Source organism: Vanacampus margaritifer, chromosome 6, assembly GCF_051991255.1.
Source record: "Vanacampus margaritifer isolate UIUO_Vmar chromosome 6, RoL_Vmar_1.0, whole genome shotgun sequence".
NCBI lineage: Eukaryota > Metazoa > Chordata > Actinopteri > Syngnathiformes > Syngnathidae > Vanacampus > Vanacampus margaritifer.
The window spans coordinates 28,532,005-28,550,359 of record NC_135437.1 but is presented as its reverse complement, the minus strand read 5'-3'; the positions used below and the strand labels follow the sequence as shown (position 1 = coordinate 28,550,359).

The 18,355-nt window shown below is 39.2% G+C and overlaps 2 protein-coding genes across 3 annotated transcripts in view; one reads left to right on the top strand and one right to left on the bottom strand.

The window, feature by feature from the left end:
- LOC144053280 (RNA polymerase II elongation factor ELL2) overlaps positions 1-7,706 on the top strand; it is an 83,095-nt gene extending 75,389 nt beyond the window's left edge. The window contains exons 13-14 of one of the 2 annotated variants that reach the window (XR_013294374.1): positions 166-434; positions 7,562-7,706. Coding sequence is in view for 1 of the 2 variants with exons in the window: in XM_077567576.1 (XP_077423702.1) it covers positions 166-360 (195 nt within the window). In the remaining variant the exon portion in view is untranslated. Of the gene's footprint in view, positions 1-165; positions 5,285-7,561 lie in introns of those variants that run through there. The other variant, XM_077567576.1, reaches the window with a different exon arrangement.
- pex11a (peroxisomal biogenesis factor 11 alpha) lies at positions 4,359-11,446 on the bottom strand. The gene is made up of 3 exons (XM_077567581.1): positions 11,307-11,446; positions 11,004-11,119; positions 4,359-8,161 (listed from the first exon to the last, which is right to left on the bottom strand). Exons 1-3 carry the CDS (start codon positions 11,360-11,362, stop codon positions 7,593-7,595), a joined length of 741 nt encoding a protein of 246 aa, XP_077423707.1. The 5' UTR covers positions 11,363-11,446; the 3' UTR covers positions 4,359-7,592.
- Between the last annotated feature and the right edge of the window lie 6,909 nt (positions 11,447-18,355).

Sequence of the window (18,355 nt, the reverse complement as noted above, 5' to 3'; positions counted from 1 at the left end):
GACTCTTAAAATGGCGGCACGTATGCTGACTCCCGTTTCTAAAATGAGCTCGAACGTGATTGGCCAATCAAGTGACTAAAACCACGCATGCAAAAACGTCCCACAAACTCTGCCCGGCACTTCTGCAAGCTCATTTGGCGCCTTTTCTGGTTTTGTGTCTTGTAGAAGTTTCCCGGCTACAGGGAAGAGAAGAAGCGATGCGAGTTCCTCCATCAGAAACTGTCACATATCAAAAGTCTGATCTCCGACTACGACCGGTCGCAGGAGCTCCTAGGAGAGCGGCGGCGTTTCTCAAAAACAGGCCGCCCCGACACGACTTGCTTTACTCCTCCGAGCGTTGATGGAATCAAGGAGGTTTGAAAGGTGGGGCCCCGGACCACTCGGACCACTCGGACCACTCGGACCACTCGGACCACTGACTCAAGATCAAGAAGGTTTGCCCTTTAACGCCTTGCTTTTTAAAGGCTGCAAATTGTCCTGTTGCTTAACTGGCGGACGTGCAAGTGAAAGCCAAATCCGATCTTTCTTGTTTTGCTGGATTCTATAATTGACGGTTGAATGAGTTTATTCAAAGTATAACATTGATGGTACAATCAGTCTTAAGGGGAAACAAATGCTACTAGCGTGTTACGTGTCAATCAGTGAAATCTCGGAAAGCGGAAGTCAACCTTTCTTGACAATAATATGTTAGCTGTGACCTCACAAGTCTAAACATGACATTCTGATGACTATTACATTAGTCAAATCTTTTTTTCATTTGGATCCATCTGAAGATGACGTCACAGTTGCTCAGGGCGCGACGACCAATCACAGCTCATCTGTTTTCTGAAGCTGAGCCGTGATTGGTCATGATCCGAGTCCTGAGCAACTGTGATGTCATCTTCAGTCGAGTGGCAAAATGGCCGCCCCCTGAGATGGATAAAAACGCTGCTTAACTCTTTGACTGCCAAAAACGTTAAATAACGTTTAGTAAAATCCTATGGAGGAGTGCCAAAGACGTTAAAAGACGTTTTTTTCAAAACAGAGATGAAACTAACCATTTTCTATTGTTGATTACTGAAAAACGGAATACGGTAGAAACAAACTTTTTTTTCTGATGAAAGATGAGAGTCCAATCTTTCATTTGGTAGTATGTGTGTTTCCATAGTCCAAACACATAATTTTCTATGGACCTTGAAAGGTCAGTCAAAAATGCTTAAATCGGCTGGCACCCACGGCATCCCTTTTCTGAAAACGTCTGGCAGTCAAAGAGTTAACTCGTATTCCACTGGCACACTATCAACCAGAAAACCACGTTTAGACTCGCGGGGCGGCATACAACATTTTGGCGGGGGAAAAAAAATATTGGGGTTGACTTTGCTGTTTGCTGACTTGACACATTCAGTCACTTTATTAATTCACGTACCACAAAGATTGGTTTGAACGATACAATACGAAGGCAATGCAAAACATGCCGCCAAAAAAAACGGATATTTCCGTAGCACCGGCACCCTACAAAGTTATATCTCGAGAATTTTGCGATAAGTTTGTTATCGTTGATATCATCATGTCAGTTCTGCACGTCATCAACAAAAATCTGTCCTCCGTTTACGATCAAGTCAAATCGTGCAGCCTAACCATGAATGGCCTTCTTTTTTGTAGATCACAAAGCTGTCGCTTATCTCGTCTCCTGCTATCAACTATGGAGGACCAAAACTGCCAAAATTCAAAATACACAAATGACTAAATAAATAACTAAATAAGCAAAGAATAAAAGTGGAAATAAAAACAAAAAATTTATGAAAACATTTATATAAATGGAAATGAGAAAAAAAAATCTTATATATATCCACGAAAACATAAATAAAAATAAAACATGAGATTCAAAAAATAAAAATATTTAATTACAAAAATAGATATATAAAATAGAATGAATTAAATAACGCTCTGCTCTCACGTTTATTTGATGGTGCAGACGCTTTGTCAGGTCAAAATGTTATTGAAATGAGGGGGCGGTCCTAAGCGTGTCTTGGGTTCCTTTCGATGGTCGGCCATCTTGTCCACTGTCACCACAACTTGACACTTGAACTGCGCAACAAGTTTATTTATTCATGGACATATATATATTTTGTTGTTTTTTATTTCCATTTCTATATATATTTTGTATTTAATTTTGGAATGATATTTTTTTAAATCAGTTTTTATTTTCATTTTGGCAGTTTTGCTCCTCCATACTGTAATCAACAGGCTTGTTGTTGACCGCCACACGATGACTCCATAAAGCATCTTCAGCGGCGGCGGCGCCGCAAATCAAACTTTCCCACGTTTACGTATCGATGGCGAGCTTTTGCGTTTTGTCCGCCATTTAGTTGAATGGCCGACATGGGCTGAATGTGACGCCAAAAAAATTGGGCGGATGGCGCTCAGTTTCAAGTAGGGTGGGGTGTAACTGCGTGTGAGGAGCAGGCACAACCTGGAGGGGGCGCTCTCACGATGCTCAGGCAGGACATTTGAAAAGCTCATTACTGGAGTTCAGCCTGAGGTTCGGATCCCGTGGGAGCGCATTCCAAACCTTTGTGTCAATATCGCATTTGTCTTCACGAGAAGCCAGCGTTTGCCTTAAACATGCATGTCAGACATTTTCAAAATTCTGCCGTCTCTGCTGGAACACAAGTTGGTTCCAAGAATTCTCATTTGCATAAACTGGACGGTTTGGCACAAGTTGTTCATTTGTTCTGTATGTCTCGTTTCTCGTCATTTGGAATATTCTCAACTGGAAAGAGGTTTTACTCACCGTCCAATCTTGTCTAGACAAATGATTACTGCAGAAATGTATTTACGCCAACATTTTCGTCAGACCTGCAGTATACGGAGGATATAAAAAGTCTACACACCCTTGTTAAATGTCAGGTTTCTGTGCTTTGGAGGGAAAAAAATCGACTTACGATAATTGTCGTGACCTGCACAACTCAAAATCCAAAATGAAATCTCTTCACGGGGGTGAGTACAAATAATGACTTGAGACAATGTGGTTGCACAAGTGCGCACACCCTTAGAAGTGGGAATGCGGCAGTGTACAAAATGAACGAATCCTATTCAAACTCGCGTTACATTAAAGTCAGCTCGCACCTGCCAATCATTAACGTGCTTCTGATGAACCCCAAATAATTTTTTGTTGCCAGCGAGCTTGCCAAGAGGCTGACAGCAACGTTGAAGTTGAAGGACATTTACGGCTTTTTCTGTTAAGTACAGGCTGTTTTTTTTACATGACAACAATCTTCATATGTGAAAGCCTACTAGAACATTTTGAACTTTATTTGGGGTTAATCAGAGACCTTTTACACGGTAACAGGTGTGTGCTGACTCCCATTAGGCGTTTTAATGTGACTGCTTAATTCTGAATGTAGCCACATCGACATGTATGAGGGGTGTGCACACTTGTGCAACCACATTATCTCATTCATCTTTACTTTCCCTTTCAAAGATTTATTTTTTTTGGTTCAGGTTAGAGCTTATGGAAGCCAATGTGGAGTAAACTGGCGAGTGCGTCCAAACGTACTTGTAGACCAAATGCCACAAGTTTCAAACTAGGGGTGTCAAAATGAGTGCGTAGTTCTTTTAATGGCACAAATTTTTTGGAACACACGATTAATGAGCGCCCCTTACTTGGAAATCCTGTACCGGGGGAATTCCAGTCGCAACGCAGCAGACACGTCTACGACAAAATTTAGCAGTCATAAATGTTATAATAATGCATTTGTGGTTGCATTTTACAATTTTGAAAATGTGCAGAATTTCACAGGTTACTCCGATTAATGACTATGTTAAAGCTTAGATAGCACTTAATATGAAAAGAAAAATGCACTGAGCTGTCACCGTCTTACAAATGCAATTATGCCATCTAGTGGCAGAAAAATGACCTCAACACAATATCACTCGTTTTGACAGTACAGTACGTTTTTTCATTTTAACTCAATTTGATGACTTATTATGAAATTATAGAATCAACGACTAAAAGATGCAGCCATATTTTTTATTAGTTTAATGTTTTTGTCCACTTTTATGTTAACGAGTTAAAATTTAAAATATTTTATTGTACATTTTATTGTATATGTAGAAGATATAAAATTTGCGATTAATCGTGAGTTAACTATTGAAGTCATGCGATTAATTACGATGAAAAGAATGTCATCATGTTCAAACGTATTTGTGAGTACAGTTGAACATCGTCGCCAGTCAAAAAACGATTACTCCACATTGGCAGTTCCACGCTTCCGTAATAGTTCACGTTCAAGAGCAGAAAAGCTTTTGGAATGATTCATCTTTCGTCACCTTCAGCTCATTAAATATCACATTTCTCTGAGGTTCAGATTTTGTTAAAAAAAAAAAAGCGGCACTCGTGTCTCGGCACATATGAAAAGAAGAAGAATGGGAATATTTCTTAGCACTGCGAACGAACCCGGATGATGGCGTACAGTCTGAACGGATTCGCCACATGGATCGGCTCAAGTGAATTTGGTAACAAAGAAGAGCTCACAAAGCAATTTATTCATATTTCACAACATATTGTTCTCATTCTAAACATAATGACAAACAAAAAGCAAACAATCGATCGTCCGAGTCAAACAAATTGAGTCGATCGCCAACCAAGCACTCGAGGAATGGCGATCACGTGTCGTTCGAGACGCGTCATTAAAGTGCGAGATTGCGCAATAATCATCAAAAGATTGTAGCACGTTTTTGGGAATTGATGAAGGAATCGGTTTTTCGGAAGCGGCACATCACAGAAGGTGCCTTCTCAGCGACCGGCCGACAAGGACGTTCAAGAATTTGACTTTGCTGTCGTTTCACACGGTTGCCGCGATCGAAGTGATGATGTTGCCAAGTGCTGAAGTTGATGTCAAATGCAAAAAGAGAGGAAAAGACTTCCTTCATTAATAAAATGTTAGACAGCAACTACTGTAATGGAAGTGAATTTTGCATCTTGGTTACTGCCGTGCTTTGTTGGTACTCGAACAACCAAATGTGAAATTCACAAATCATCAATCCCAGCAAATGATCTACCGAGGAGAACAAATGTCTTTTATTTATTTCTTTTATGTTGTTGTTCTTTTGCGGTAGCCAACATTTGTTTTCTTTTCTACAACAAAAGCTGCAAGTATGGTGATGAAAGGGAAATGTAATATATTTTTGCAATCTTGATGGCGGATGCGTTATGCAAATGAGATCCTCATGACAAAAAGCTTTCAGGAAAACAAATGTATTGTCTTACCAAAAAAGGAAAATAAAACTATTTTCATTGGAACAGGTGGACAGTGTGACATTTTGAGACGTGTGTGAATAAGACAGAGTACTTTTTTTATTTTTTTTTTCTTCCTTTCCATGTTTCAAAATGTCATTGACTAACTACTAAACCAGTGTTAATACATAGAAATGAAGTTCACAAAAAGAGGATCATTTTGACATGTTAAGACTTTTTCCGAGCTGGCACACAATTATGTATTTCATCAACCTTTTAGCACCTTTCAGTTAAAAAGGGACCCCGACTGTAATGACACGTTTGCTTTATATTATTTATTTAGGTGTTACTTTAACTCTTTGACTGCCAAAAACGTTAAATAACGTTTAGTAAAATCCTGAGTGCCAAAGACGTTAAAAGACGTTTGTTTCAAAACAGAGGTGAAACTAGCCATTTTCTATTGTTGATTACTCAAAAACGGAATAAGGTAGAAACAAACTTTTTTTTCTGATGAAAGATGAGAGTCCAATCTTTCATTTGCTAGTATGTGTGTTTCCATAGTCCAAACACAACATTTTCTGTGGACCTTGAAAGATCAGTCAAAATGCTTAAATCGGCTGGCACCCACGGCATCATCCCTTTTCTGAAAACGTCTGGCAGTCAAAAGAGTTAACATAACCGTGAGATTCATTTTTCAAACATCATTTCCAGTTGAATACATTTATTTGGACGCACGCCAGCCGCCATTCTTACTTGGAATGTCGGCTGATTCTCTGCCGAGCGACGCGGAACGTCTATAAAGAAAGCAAGTTAAGTCTCGTAGCGTTCCTAAAGAAACAACATGCGATCGGTAGGGTCGCCTTCCCTCCCCCGCGCCGTGCTCTCGTCATTCGGCAGACACCTTGCCGAGTTTTGATGGGCCCTTTAGGAACGCTACGAGGATTGCCATGCTTTCTTCGCGTTGCTCGGCAGACAGCCAGCCGCCATTTTTACGTCACTACGCGCGGAATGCGTTGCCACGTAAATAACAATGGCGGCGTACGTCCAAATAACGTTTCAACTGAAAAAAATAAAAATAAAAAAATATATATATATATATGTGTATATGTATATATATGTATATATATTTAAAAAAAAAAATAATAATAAAAAAAAACATTTATTAATTTTTTTTAATTTATTTGTTTTTTTAAAAAAAGGAGAGCAATGATGATGTCAAATCGAATGAACAATACTGAGCTCTCCTGGAAAAAAAAAAGAAGAAAAAAAAACAAAAACAAATAACGTTTCAACTGGAAATCATTTTTGAAAAATCAATCTCATAGTTGTGTTAGTAACAACTAAATAAATAATATCATTAGTTTGCATAAGTGCGACCTTACATAGCCGACATTAGGAGTTGAATCGTTTTTGTAGTGAGTCAAAGTTGTTTAACTGATGATGTCATTATTTATATATATATTTATAACTTTTAAACTCTGCACACTTTCTCCTTCAAACACAAGCTCGCTCGCTTGTCAAATCAATCAAAGGCCTCGTAGACAATCCGATCTTGTAGATCTCTGACACCAATTCGCATAACACTTGCTAGTACATAGTAGCATTTTTTTCCCTTCAAAATCGCCTCCTATATTTGTAGCATACCCGCAATGTTGACGGTTGCACGAGTTTGATGGCGTCCGGCCGTCGGTGAGACCACGAGCGTGATTTAGTCAAGAGGGCGGAGTGCGTTTTGAGTTAAGCAGCAGAATGCAGCCGTTTTCATCCAAGTCAGGGGGCGGCCATTTTGCCATTTGCTGTCGAGTGGAGACGACGACGTGAATATTGATCAGCTCTCGGGTAACAACCAATCACAGCGCAGCTTCAGAACACAGGTGAGCTGTGATTGGTTGTCGCCAGAGCAACGGTGATGTCGTCTTCAGTCGACAGCAAGTGTCAAAATGGCCGCCCGCCCAGATGGATAAAAACGGCTGAATAATTCAATTATTAAAGATTCTGAATTAAAGTGCAGTAAGTCTTTTATAAATGTAAGAAAATACTTTTAATAAATTCATGTTAACGGTTCAGGAAAACCGTAAAATTGGCCTTTAAAATTCTATTTTCTTAAGAATTTATGGGGAAAAAGAGATACATAAAATAATTGATTCATGGTTTTATGAATCGATATCGGGCTTTAAGAGGAAACTTGATTTTTTTTTTTTTTAGTACAGCCCTATTGGTGCCTATTCAATGAATGAAATTGAGATGAATGTTTAATTAAAAATGGTGTTGAATCAAGTTCATGAACTGACACCTGTCGTCGCTTTCAATTGTGCAAATTGCTTGTCAATGTTCCGCCTCCAGACCGGCAACTCGTCCGAGCCAGGAAAACGCATCATGGTTTGATTCTCAACTCGGGCCGTACGAGGGTCACAATCCCGATGAGCGAGGACACCAGGCCACAAAATGCAACCACGCCCGCATTGGACTTGTAGAGCCCCAACTTGTCCAGCGGGATGGACAGATCGCAAACATTTTTGATGGTATCCAAAAGGACGGCCGGGTGCGATTTGAAGCTCTGCAGCAGCAGGAAGAGGAACGCGTCCAAATGAGGAATGACGACTTCGGCGACTTCAGGATTCTGGTTAAGATGTGACATCATTTCCTGCCTGAAGCGCTTATCCCGCGCCCTTTGCACCATCAACTGGGAGAGGACGTAAACGTCTCGGGTCAGGCTCATAACGAGCGACAGCAGGTGGCACCGCGAGGCGTTCACGTTCCAACGCTCCTTGCGGACGCTCGGGAGAAGGCCGACGCCGGCGGCCCACAGCACGTTGTCGCAGGCAAAGTAGAGCGCGCGGCTGACGTTGGCGGCCGTCAGGCAGAGGCAAATCGCTCGCTCAGAGAGTTGCGCGCTTCGCTTGGCAGCCTCAATGGCGTTGATTGCGTTCCCCAGCCTGAACACTGACAAAAGACAACACAAAGAGAGGTTGAGAACCGTCACCCCCAAAAAAAACTGACAAGTAAAAATGGATCTTTTTGGTCTATAGCAGTCAATGGCGCTGATTGAGCTTTTATTCTACTGATAATCAAAATCCGATTTAAAAAAATAAAACAGTATTACGAATAGGGGTGTCGAAATGAGTGTGTGGAGTTCATTTAGAGTTCCTTTAACGGCGCTCATTTTTTAAGACCGCCCCTTACTTGGAAAGCCTGAACTGTTGCAATCCCGTCGCAACGCAAGCACACGTCAAAATGTAGCAGAAATACATTTTATAACAATGCACATCTTTGTGGAGACTGGAGTCAATGTGCAAAATTTCACAAGTGACTTCATGTAAAAGATTAGAAAGCTCTTAGTATGAAAAGAAAAATATACCGAGCTGTCACCAACGTCTTACAAATGCAATTCCGCCATCTAGTGGCAGAAAAAATGACCCGACACATCCATATCAACCTCATCTTTTTAACTGAATTATTATGAAATGACTACCACCAGTCAGGTTTCCATCCAAATGTTGTGAAAATGCGCAAAACATGCGACTTATGCTGGTTTCCATTTGGCTTTTTTGCGAATATTGAGGCGACTTCGCCGCTGTAGGTGGCGCTATACACCACAGCGATGTGATCCACCAGCAATTTAAAACAAGAACAGAAAGCGACCGCACCGTGCAACGACGTCGTATGAGTTTGCTTTTGTCATTCTTGATGAAGCATTTCTTTGCCGTTTTCCATCTAAAATTGCATTAATAAACACTCCTTGAATTAATTCTAAAAATATTTCAATCTCGTCCCCCAAACATACCTTACTTTATCGTTCGCCATTACTTTGTGACAACAAACGTTTGTGTGACGTAATATCCTAATTTCCCTTTTTCGATACGCTTGAAAAATCCCCCCCCCCGACTGAGCATAAAAACGTCTTTGTGAATTTTGGGCCCTTTTTTGAATTTCTGGCGTTTCCATTCAATTTTACTTTTGCATTTTTTGAAAATTCTAACAAAAATGGGTGGATGGAAACCCCACAAATGACTAAAAGATGCAACCATATTTCCCCCAAAATTGTTTCCACTTTTATGTTAAGAGTATGAAAACTTTGAAAAAAATATTTTTATATTTTATTTAGAACAGATATAAAATCTGCGATTAATTGTGAGTTAACTGAAGTTACGCGATTATTTACCCCCCAAAAAATAAAAAAATCTGCTAATACCCCTAATTACTAAACATCCAAATATGCATGAGAGGTGCAGATATTCTTATCCACTTGGGGCTGGAGTTGCATTTTGTGAGCTCAGGTTAGCAGCGGGCTAGCATGCTAACTAGCACTAGCTAAGCTCACATGTCGAGTTACCTGAGCAATGGGACGACAAGATGTCCCCAAAATGACAGCTTGGATGCAAGAACATGTTGCATATTTCAGTCATCAATGGGGTTTTGGTTTTTCGAGGCGCTTCAAGATGGCGGCCGCTTGCCACATTGCTTCTGAGCCACCATCAAAAGCCCAGCGAAGTCGGCGGCCCGCTCGTTTGAGGCGGTCGAGCCTCCGGGCTGCTGCGACCGGGACGCTCAGGAGAGCTCATTAAGCGCTCCGCCAACGGAGCCGGGCCTATTTGGCCTTGACCTCCTCAGCCGGCACCAGGAGGGCCGACGTCTTTGTTGCGCACATGCAGCAGCGCCTTCATTTCCTACGAGGAGCTCGTTCGTCTCCAGTCTGCCGCTGAATTTTCAATTCAACCGAAACCTCAAAAGTCCAGAAAGTTTGTAAAAGTGAGCCCAGGTAGAAAGGCAAAGCTGTTAATCACTCTCACACGTCGAGCTCAAAGAGACGAGACTCGCAAAACTCCTGCTGTTCCGCACAATGCATTTATTCCAGCAAAGGTCAGCGACGCTTCGCGCAGCGTATTTCCATGTTTTAAAGTTTTCTCTCCTTTGCCGGATTAAAGAAAAAGCTGCTAGCCTGTCCTCTCGCGGGTTTGATATTTTAATGAGATAAAAGAATGATTCCAGGATGGTGGTAGCTGAAGGTATGTAATATTTATACTTTACAGAAGTGTTAACGAGAGCGAGTCATGGACCGCTTTGATCCCTCCATCCAATTTTGGATTGTGTCGCTCGTCATCAGTGTTGCAGGTGAGCCAAAGACGATCATGAACACACTCGAGGCAAATGGTGAGCCCGCCTCGCACCCCAAATACGCTCAGCCATAATAAACGGATGGACGGGTGTGCAAGAACCGGCAATTAACAATAAGAATATTGGAAGGTTTTATGGCTGAGTAATATGTAATGGCATCTTTGGAAATTAACTTATTATTGGAAAAACCTGTGATATAGTTGCAATAGATATTATTGTGATATTCAACATGTACCTAAAAAACTGACTTTTTTCATGCAAAAGAAGCAAGCTTAGTGCATTGTTAGTTAATCAATTGTAATTACCGTAGACTATGTTCAACTATTGTTCAAATTCAAATAAAAGCATACATTTCAATATGAAACTCATTGCATGGATTTGCAATATGCATCACAATATCAATATTTTTTCAATATATTGTGCAGCCCTAAAACCTACCCACATAATAGGTTGGTCTAATAAAAATAATAGACTGCACACAAATATATTTAAAAAAAATAAAGCTTTTCAATACAAGAAGGTAAAAAAAAAAGAAGAAGCTCGCCTAGTACATTTATGTAACAACAATTGATTGAGAAGACACGAGTTGGTGTTCCACGAGAAAAGGTCGAATACGAGCACATGAATATTGTAAAAGAATTTTGGAACAAACATTATTGATCATACTCACATTTTCGTCCAGCACTCATGTTTGCCTCCAGACTTTTAAGCTTGTTCACAAGCTGCTTTTGCTGGTAGTTGTTTCGGAGAGCATACACGGACAGGGCACACGCATATTGGGTTGCTCTAAAAAAAAAATAATAATAACGAAAAAAAAATATGACAAGTGTTGAAAGATAAATGCCGGTAAAGTTAACTTTAGACCATGAGTTCAATTTGCGCAACGCTTATCTTGTTCTCTTTGTATCGTAACAAAATCGAGTAGAACGCAACATTGCCAACAAGTCACACATGACATATTTTAGAAACCTACCTGAAAACACGATCCCGACCCTGACTCTGGTTCATAACATTTTGTACCAAATCCATCCTAATGTTTCCGCTGGAGAACGTATTCCACTTGTTGCAACGTTCTTTCAAGTTAATCTTCTTGTTCTTTGGCCCAATTGTGTTCGGTCTAAATGACAGCCAGGAATTACGGTTAGTTTCAAGTTACAGTTTACAAAATAAATGACAGTTCGTATTAACGGTAAAAACTTAAACTACGCTCATTTCTCTCTTATCGTGCGCTCTTGACAACCAGGTACGGTTGGTCCAAACTCGTCTGTTTCAACCCGGAAGTGTTTGCGGACGTACCGGAAGTTGAGAACGTTTTGGCCATCAGTGTAAGTGTTACAACGGTAACCACAGAAAATACAAATTCTGTCTGTTTGTCTGTGTGTCTATCTATCTGTCTGTGTATCTATCTATCTATCTATCTGTCTATCTATCTATCTATCTGTCTATCTATCTATCTGTCTATCTGTCTATCTGTCTATCTGTCTATCTGTCTGTCTGTCTGTCTGTCTATCTATGCCTACCTGCCTTTTCTATACCGTATTTTCCTTTTTATCCGTTTTCCTATTTTTCAATCGTATATCAACCTAACTCCATTCATATACAAAGGTGACTTAACACAACCTTTCTTTAACAGAGTTTTTTTTCCCAATTGTGTTTGTATTTTCATTACTAACTGCTATTATCATATTTGTGTTTTTTTTGTGTGTGTTTTTTTTTCTTTTTTGTAGTTGGCAGCCCGATCGATGGACTATTGGTTAACATGCCAGCTTGGCAGATCCGGGTCTTGACTTTGGTCTTCCTCTGTGGGAGTTTGAATGTGAGTGAGGACCATAATGGAAATAAGCCCTTGAGTTTTATTGTGTTTATATCCTCTGTGATGCTTAAATGTATGAACAGAAGTTTCAATATGCTTTCTTCTGTGCTATCACCAAATAAGTATAATCAATAAATCAGTGACAAAACAGAGGCCGGACCTAAAATCCAATTTAAAATATGTTGGATGCCCTCAATAATGCTATACACAAGAGATGCAGTCGCTTTTGATACATGCTTTGCTTGTGCAAAGAAGAGTAGACAGATATCGTTAAGTCAAAATGTGCCTCACACAACTCAACTTTATTTAGAGAGAACTTTGGCTTTATAGTTGTAACCAGCTGTGAAACACTCCCTTCTAAACAAAACAAAAATAGTTCATGGGTGCCCACACACTATTGCATTTTTTATTCCCATTTTTTTGTTTCTTTCTCTCTTTTTTGGGTGGGGGTGTAATTTTTAAGACCTCAGTCTATTCACATCGAACTTGTTCATCTAAATGAGTGTGACTAATAATATCCTGTCCGTGTCCGTGTTTAATCATCTCAAAGGTCCAATATAGAGAGGAGAACGTGATGATTCGGACTAATGATACATGCAGATAAGGCTACTGCCTATGCAGATCCTACACAATGACAGGTTGATAATTAGCTTTGATTTGACTTGCAGTATTTTGGAATTCATTTTTTGTCATTGGACGTTTAAGAGCATCATGGACCAACGTGTTGCGCATCTTCTGTTTCTGTTGCTATGGAGATCATAAGCGGTACGGATCAGACCCAAAATAGCAATTCAATCTCCTGTAACTCAGCTGAAATCGTTAGCTGAAATCGTTAGCTGAAAAATAATTTCCTTTCCATGTGTATTTTTTTTTCTTCCTATAGAGTACAACTTATGTATTTCTCTTGAGAGCCCGAGGATGATGCAATGCAAACTAATATTGTTATTTTATTGTTGTTTTGTTGTCATCGCTGCTCTGTGCCGTGTAAATCGGATGTCTGTCGAAATACCACGACTGACCAGTGAGTGGCAGCATGGTGCCACAGAGCATCCAGTTTGCCAGAAAATACAAAGAAAAAGGAAAACAAAAATAAATAGAAGAAACAAGGCTAACTGTTAGCTTATCGTGGTTTCTAATTCTTCTTGTCATTTTTTTGTGGTAAATGACTCTTGTACAGTCTTGTACAGTATAACATTATAAATTGATCATGTATTATTCAAGGAGTAGAAATACTTCCTCTTGCTGAGACACACAAAAAGTCATTTTTTAATGAAAATTTCCACATTAGTTTATCAAACATTTTGTCTCTGAATGATTTACAATTCACGTATGTTGAAATATTTTTTTCCACCCCCTCTTGCTTCCTTTAGGGATATTGCAGTCTGTCTCATGGCCTGATTTCATCACACACCCTAGTGGATGGGAACGCTTTTCTTATGAGGTAAAACAGCTACTGTACATTATCAGCAACTTGTTATAGTAGGGATGGCTATACAATAATAATGTACTATCAATTCATTAATTATTGAGAACTGTGTCCATTGCCTGAAATCAATTGTTTATAAATCATGTGTTCAAGCAATTGAGTCAAAATGAAAAGCACGGCTAGTTTGCTGTCTAAAAAAAAAAAAAAAAAAAGACAAACATGCCAACAGCTATGGGAAATTGCACGACACTGTCTGTTCAATCCAACATTGGCTAGGAAAGGCAGTACCATCCCAATTAAAAAGGCAATTAATCATTTGCTTTTCTCCAGTCAATAAAAACAAATAATGGAAAGTAGCCATCCCATTCCTCAGATAGCCGAGTCTAACGTACGTGTGGTGACTTCAATGCAATGAAATCTATTTCAAGGTGCATTTCACCCGGAATGAGCGACGCAGCGGTGGCATAGCGGCCCATTTAATTGCTCTGCTGCGCGGCGGAAACCAATTGGCTGAAATTTTCAAATGACAAATCCAATTTTTGGCAAATGAGCCAGCCGCTCAAAGGTCAAAGCCAAGACAGCAACAACAAACAGCCCGACTCAGTGGAAGGTGATCAAACTCGATCTTAATTTGCTGGCTGCCTTCCAAAATGGCAGCAGCCTTATCACATATTCGCGCATTTCACCACTAGTCTTTAATATTGAAGCTGTACTAAAAAAAAACAACAACACACAGCTCAGTGTGCATTGGCTTTCTTTCTTTACATTTGATTCCAAATGAAAGCAATGCACATCAGCTTTGTGCAAATGTATTGGCTTGATGATGTTATTCCATGCAAGACTTACAAACGAATGTGCGTCTCCAAAGCATTTTCTCCCGCGAGGGCTACGTTCACAAGGTTTAAGGAAGCTGTCCACACATGCCTGAATTAAGTTCAAATGCAGCGCATCCAAGCATGCTGGGGGCTTAGTTGATGAGGGCACTGAATTTATTTGTAAAGAAGCAAACCTGTGCCAGTCGTGACCTTGGATTCGTTTTCTTAGCATGCCGATGCGTTTTCCCTCTACGGCGCATGTTCAATGCAATCCAGTGTGACACATTTCATGGCTAATCTATTTGAAGCTAACTTAAGACAAGTGACACATCTCAAGCCTGCCTGTCAATCAATCTATGCAAATTAGCACAAGATGAATGATATCACATGGGAAAGTCATACGGTATTGTAAAGGTTCTGACTTCTAAAGAAAGAACTGCCCGCGGTGGTGAAGGTCAAGAGGATGATTTGGGGACTTTCAGAGATTCATGCTAATGTCATTGACCACTGAACACAGCCATATCCCACTTTAAAGACGGTGTGTATACTTATGCAACTACATCATTTCACTTTTTTGTTTTTGCTTCCCCTCTTGGGAAAAATGAGGTGCATCGGTTAGGTCACAATAATAGTGGAAAAGGTTGTAAATATGGCATTTGAACAGGGGTGTGTAGACTTTTTATATATCCACTGAACGTTTGGACACCCAAAATCTCATCATTTCTTTTTTTCTTTTTTTAAAATCCAACTGGGGGAAAATGTTTGACTTCCTGGAGGGGTTTTCTTAAGATGACGTGCTCCTGATGATGTGACAGACTGTTTACCAGATGGATGGACTGCCGGAATACACGATGCTTTAGGAGCAGAGATGTGATGAAATCTATGGAGGACCAAAACTGCCCCCAAAAATTAATGAATAAATAAATAAATTACTAAATGTGAAAATAAAAACGGATATAAAAGATGTAATTCGAAAATGAAATACAAAACAATAAATATAAATGGAAATAAAAACGACAAATTAAAAATCAATTTATTTAATTATATTTATATATTTATGTTTGTATTTATTTAGTTTTATATTTATTTTTATTGTTTGAATTTGTTTTTGTATTAATTTTTACTTTTATTTATTTATGTGTATATATGTATGTGTGTGTGTGTATATGTGTATATATATATATATATATATAGATACGTATATATATATATATATATATATATATATATATATATATATATATATATATATAAGTGAGTTAACTATTGAAGTCATGCGATTAATTTCGATTAAAAATTGGAATCGCCTGACACCCCTCGTAGTGAGTAAAAATGATCATCATAAACCTTTACCAACTGTAAAGTGTATAAGCAATATTTTAAATGTGATTTTAACATTCTTTACTGTCAAAAAGTATAGATATGTTTACCACAGCATAATACTAAACTACAGTAGAGTATAACTATTGTTTGTGCCCTACCCTTTAAAAAGACCCGATAGACACTAACTTCACTATTTGTGGCGAGAATTAATAACGTTGATGATGGTTGCTTGGATGCAAATTTTTCATTCCATACTTGAAGTCCAAATTTTGCAGTGTTGCACTTGGAGGCCATAGCGTACAAAAACAGCGTCATATGGTGGGGAACAGTCCCAGAGTTGCCGCTGAGAATCTCTCATTTCCATCCTGACTTGTTTTCAACCTAGAAACGAAAGGTAGAGAAAATGAGTTGCAAAGCTTCCTTGGGCGTCAAGAATCTCACAGGTCCTCTTGATCAGCGTGGCCACTTCATCCTCGCCATCTCGTAAGCATTGTGCCGCCTTTTCACCGCGTTGGCGTCTCATCAATCACCCTCAGGGCAAACAAATGTTGCTTGGTGGCTCTCAACCAGATGAAACGTTGTCATAGCTGCCTGGCTTTTGCTGCGTTTCCCCACGCTGGAATTCAGCCCAGACCTCTTTGGAATAATCAGCACACATCTGTTGTTAGTATTGATGACAATTTTTTTCATTTCCATTTTGTCATTTCTATATGCAAATTCCAAAATGGAAAATGCTCTTTCTATGGATAATGTTCAACTTGTAATTAAAAGTTTGAAAGATGGTGCTGTGCATCAATGCCAAAGGCTTATCTTTAATCAAGAGAAGATTCTTGTATGAGGTTTTGAGCTCCTGACGTTTTTTTTTTTTTTTTTTTCAAATCCCATCAACTTTTCATTTTCAACCATGCCGGAATCTCAAATCAATTCAATAAAAAAGTCATCTCATTTTTCTGTCGACAAGTGCAAGCAGTCTGTAAATATCGGGGGGAATGTTAAGATCTTCATATTTCTATCTTGAACTATAAGCGCGATACGCTTTGTAAAAAAACAACAACAACTAAATCCTGCAATAGACGACGACACAACAAAAACAAAACTCTCGACGGCAGAGCTTCTGTATCAAATCTCAAGTTTGTGAATAATGATGAAATTTATCTGTATTCTAATGCTAATTGCTGCAAAACGGAAACAGATAGAAATATTATTTTTCTGATGAAAGAAGAGACTAATCTTTTTTTTTGGTATGCTCCATGTTTTGATAGCAATAGAACACAATATTCTGTGGACCTTGCAAAATCAGTCAAAATCCAGTAAAAACAGCCGAGAGCGAAGGGGGTTGCTTCAGTGAAAATGACCGCAAGTGAATGAGTTAAAACAAAGAAGATGGAATTGGCGAGCCAGCATCAACGTTAGCGCTTAGCCAACAAACGTAAACAGCCTGCTAAATCTGCCCGAGTTTAGCGCATATCAGAAATTTGAATTTGAAACTTTCATAGTTTTGATTATAATCTGACACATACAAGCTAAAAGCCTCCTTCCTATTAGATTCGACTCAGGTCGTTCAGTATAGTAATCTTTCGAAGAACTGAGTCATTTTGTTTAAAGATAAACAAAATGGAAAAATCACAGTTGGCGGAGTCGGTAACGTAACAATGAGGAAATCTCAATCTATATTTGCAAGTGTGCATTGTGGAAATATGAAAAATTGGGACTTTGAAACCATGATGACAAAAATAAGAAAGCCAATATTCTCAATAGATGGATGTAGCCTGCTTTTTTTTTTTGTATTGCATCTGAGGGGAAATCAGCTTTTTTCATTTTCGGTGGGGAGACGCGCACAAGAGAAATCCATCTTTTCAAGTTCCAGACAAACATATCAGGGTGTTATTAGGAAGAAGCGATGTTGTTGTAGACTGGGAGGAAATGGAAGCTTGGACACAATGGAGACCAGATAAGCATGGATGTTTCCCATAGTAGCAATTTGATCACAACTAGATCGCAACTAATCTCGTCGCTGAATGCTTTGAATGCGCTGAATGCGAAACCTCGCAAAAAACTTGAGCAGTTGCCGTTTCCTTCGCATGTTGCACAAGACGAAGACGCTGAACTCCATTTTACTGGAGTCATAATGTGCAGTCTAAACAGAGCCCTGATGGCCACATTTAACTGTCCCCAGATAGTGACAATGCAACGAAATTGGGATGTACGAATAATTATTGAAATGATTTCACAGGCGTCATTTCTGTATGATTGCTTGTCAGCTTCAAAGTCTTATCAGCATGAATTCATATGAAGCAGCAAATGCATTCAAACCGAGAACATACTGGATGGCAAAGAATTACATTCAATCCCTGGAAACGGCGCATTTTTTTTCTTTCTTTTTTTTTAAGTCCAGCCTTAACATTTTTTATCACCCAGACGCCTTATTTTTTGTGCTTTGTTCAAAGCACATCAACCATGCATGGAATTTCAAGACAGCAATTGTCTTGCACAGCGGACATCACTTCATTCGCAAGCGAGTAAAGAAAAAAAATCATCAGTTCGGTATTATAAAATACCACAGCGTGTTAGGGCCACGTATAAATGCATTTTTTTTTTGGGGATGGGGGCAATAAGAAAAACTCACAAATTTGCCACTTTACAAA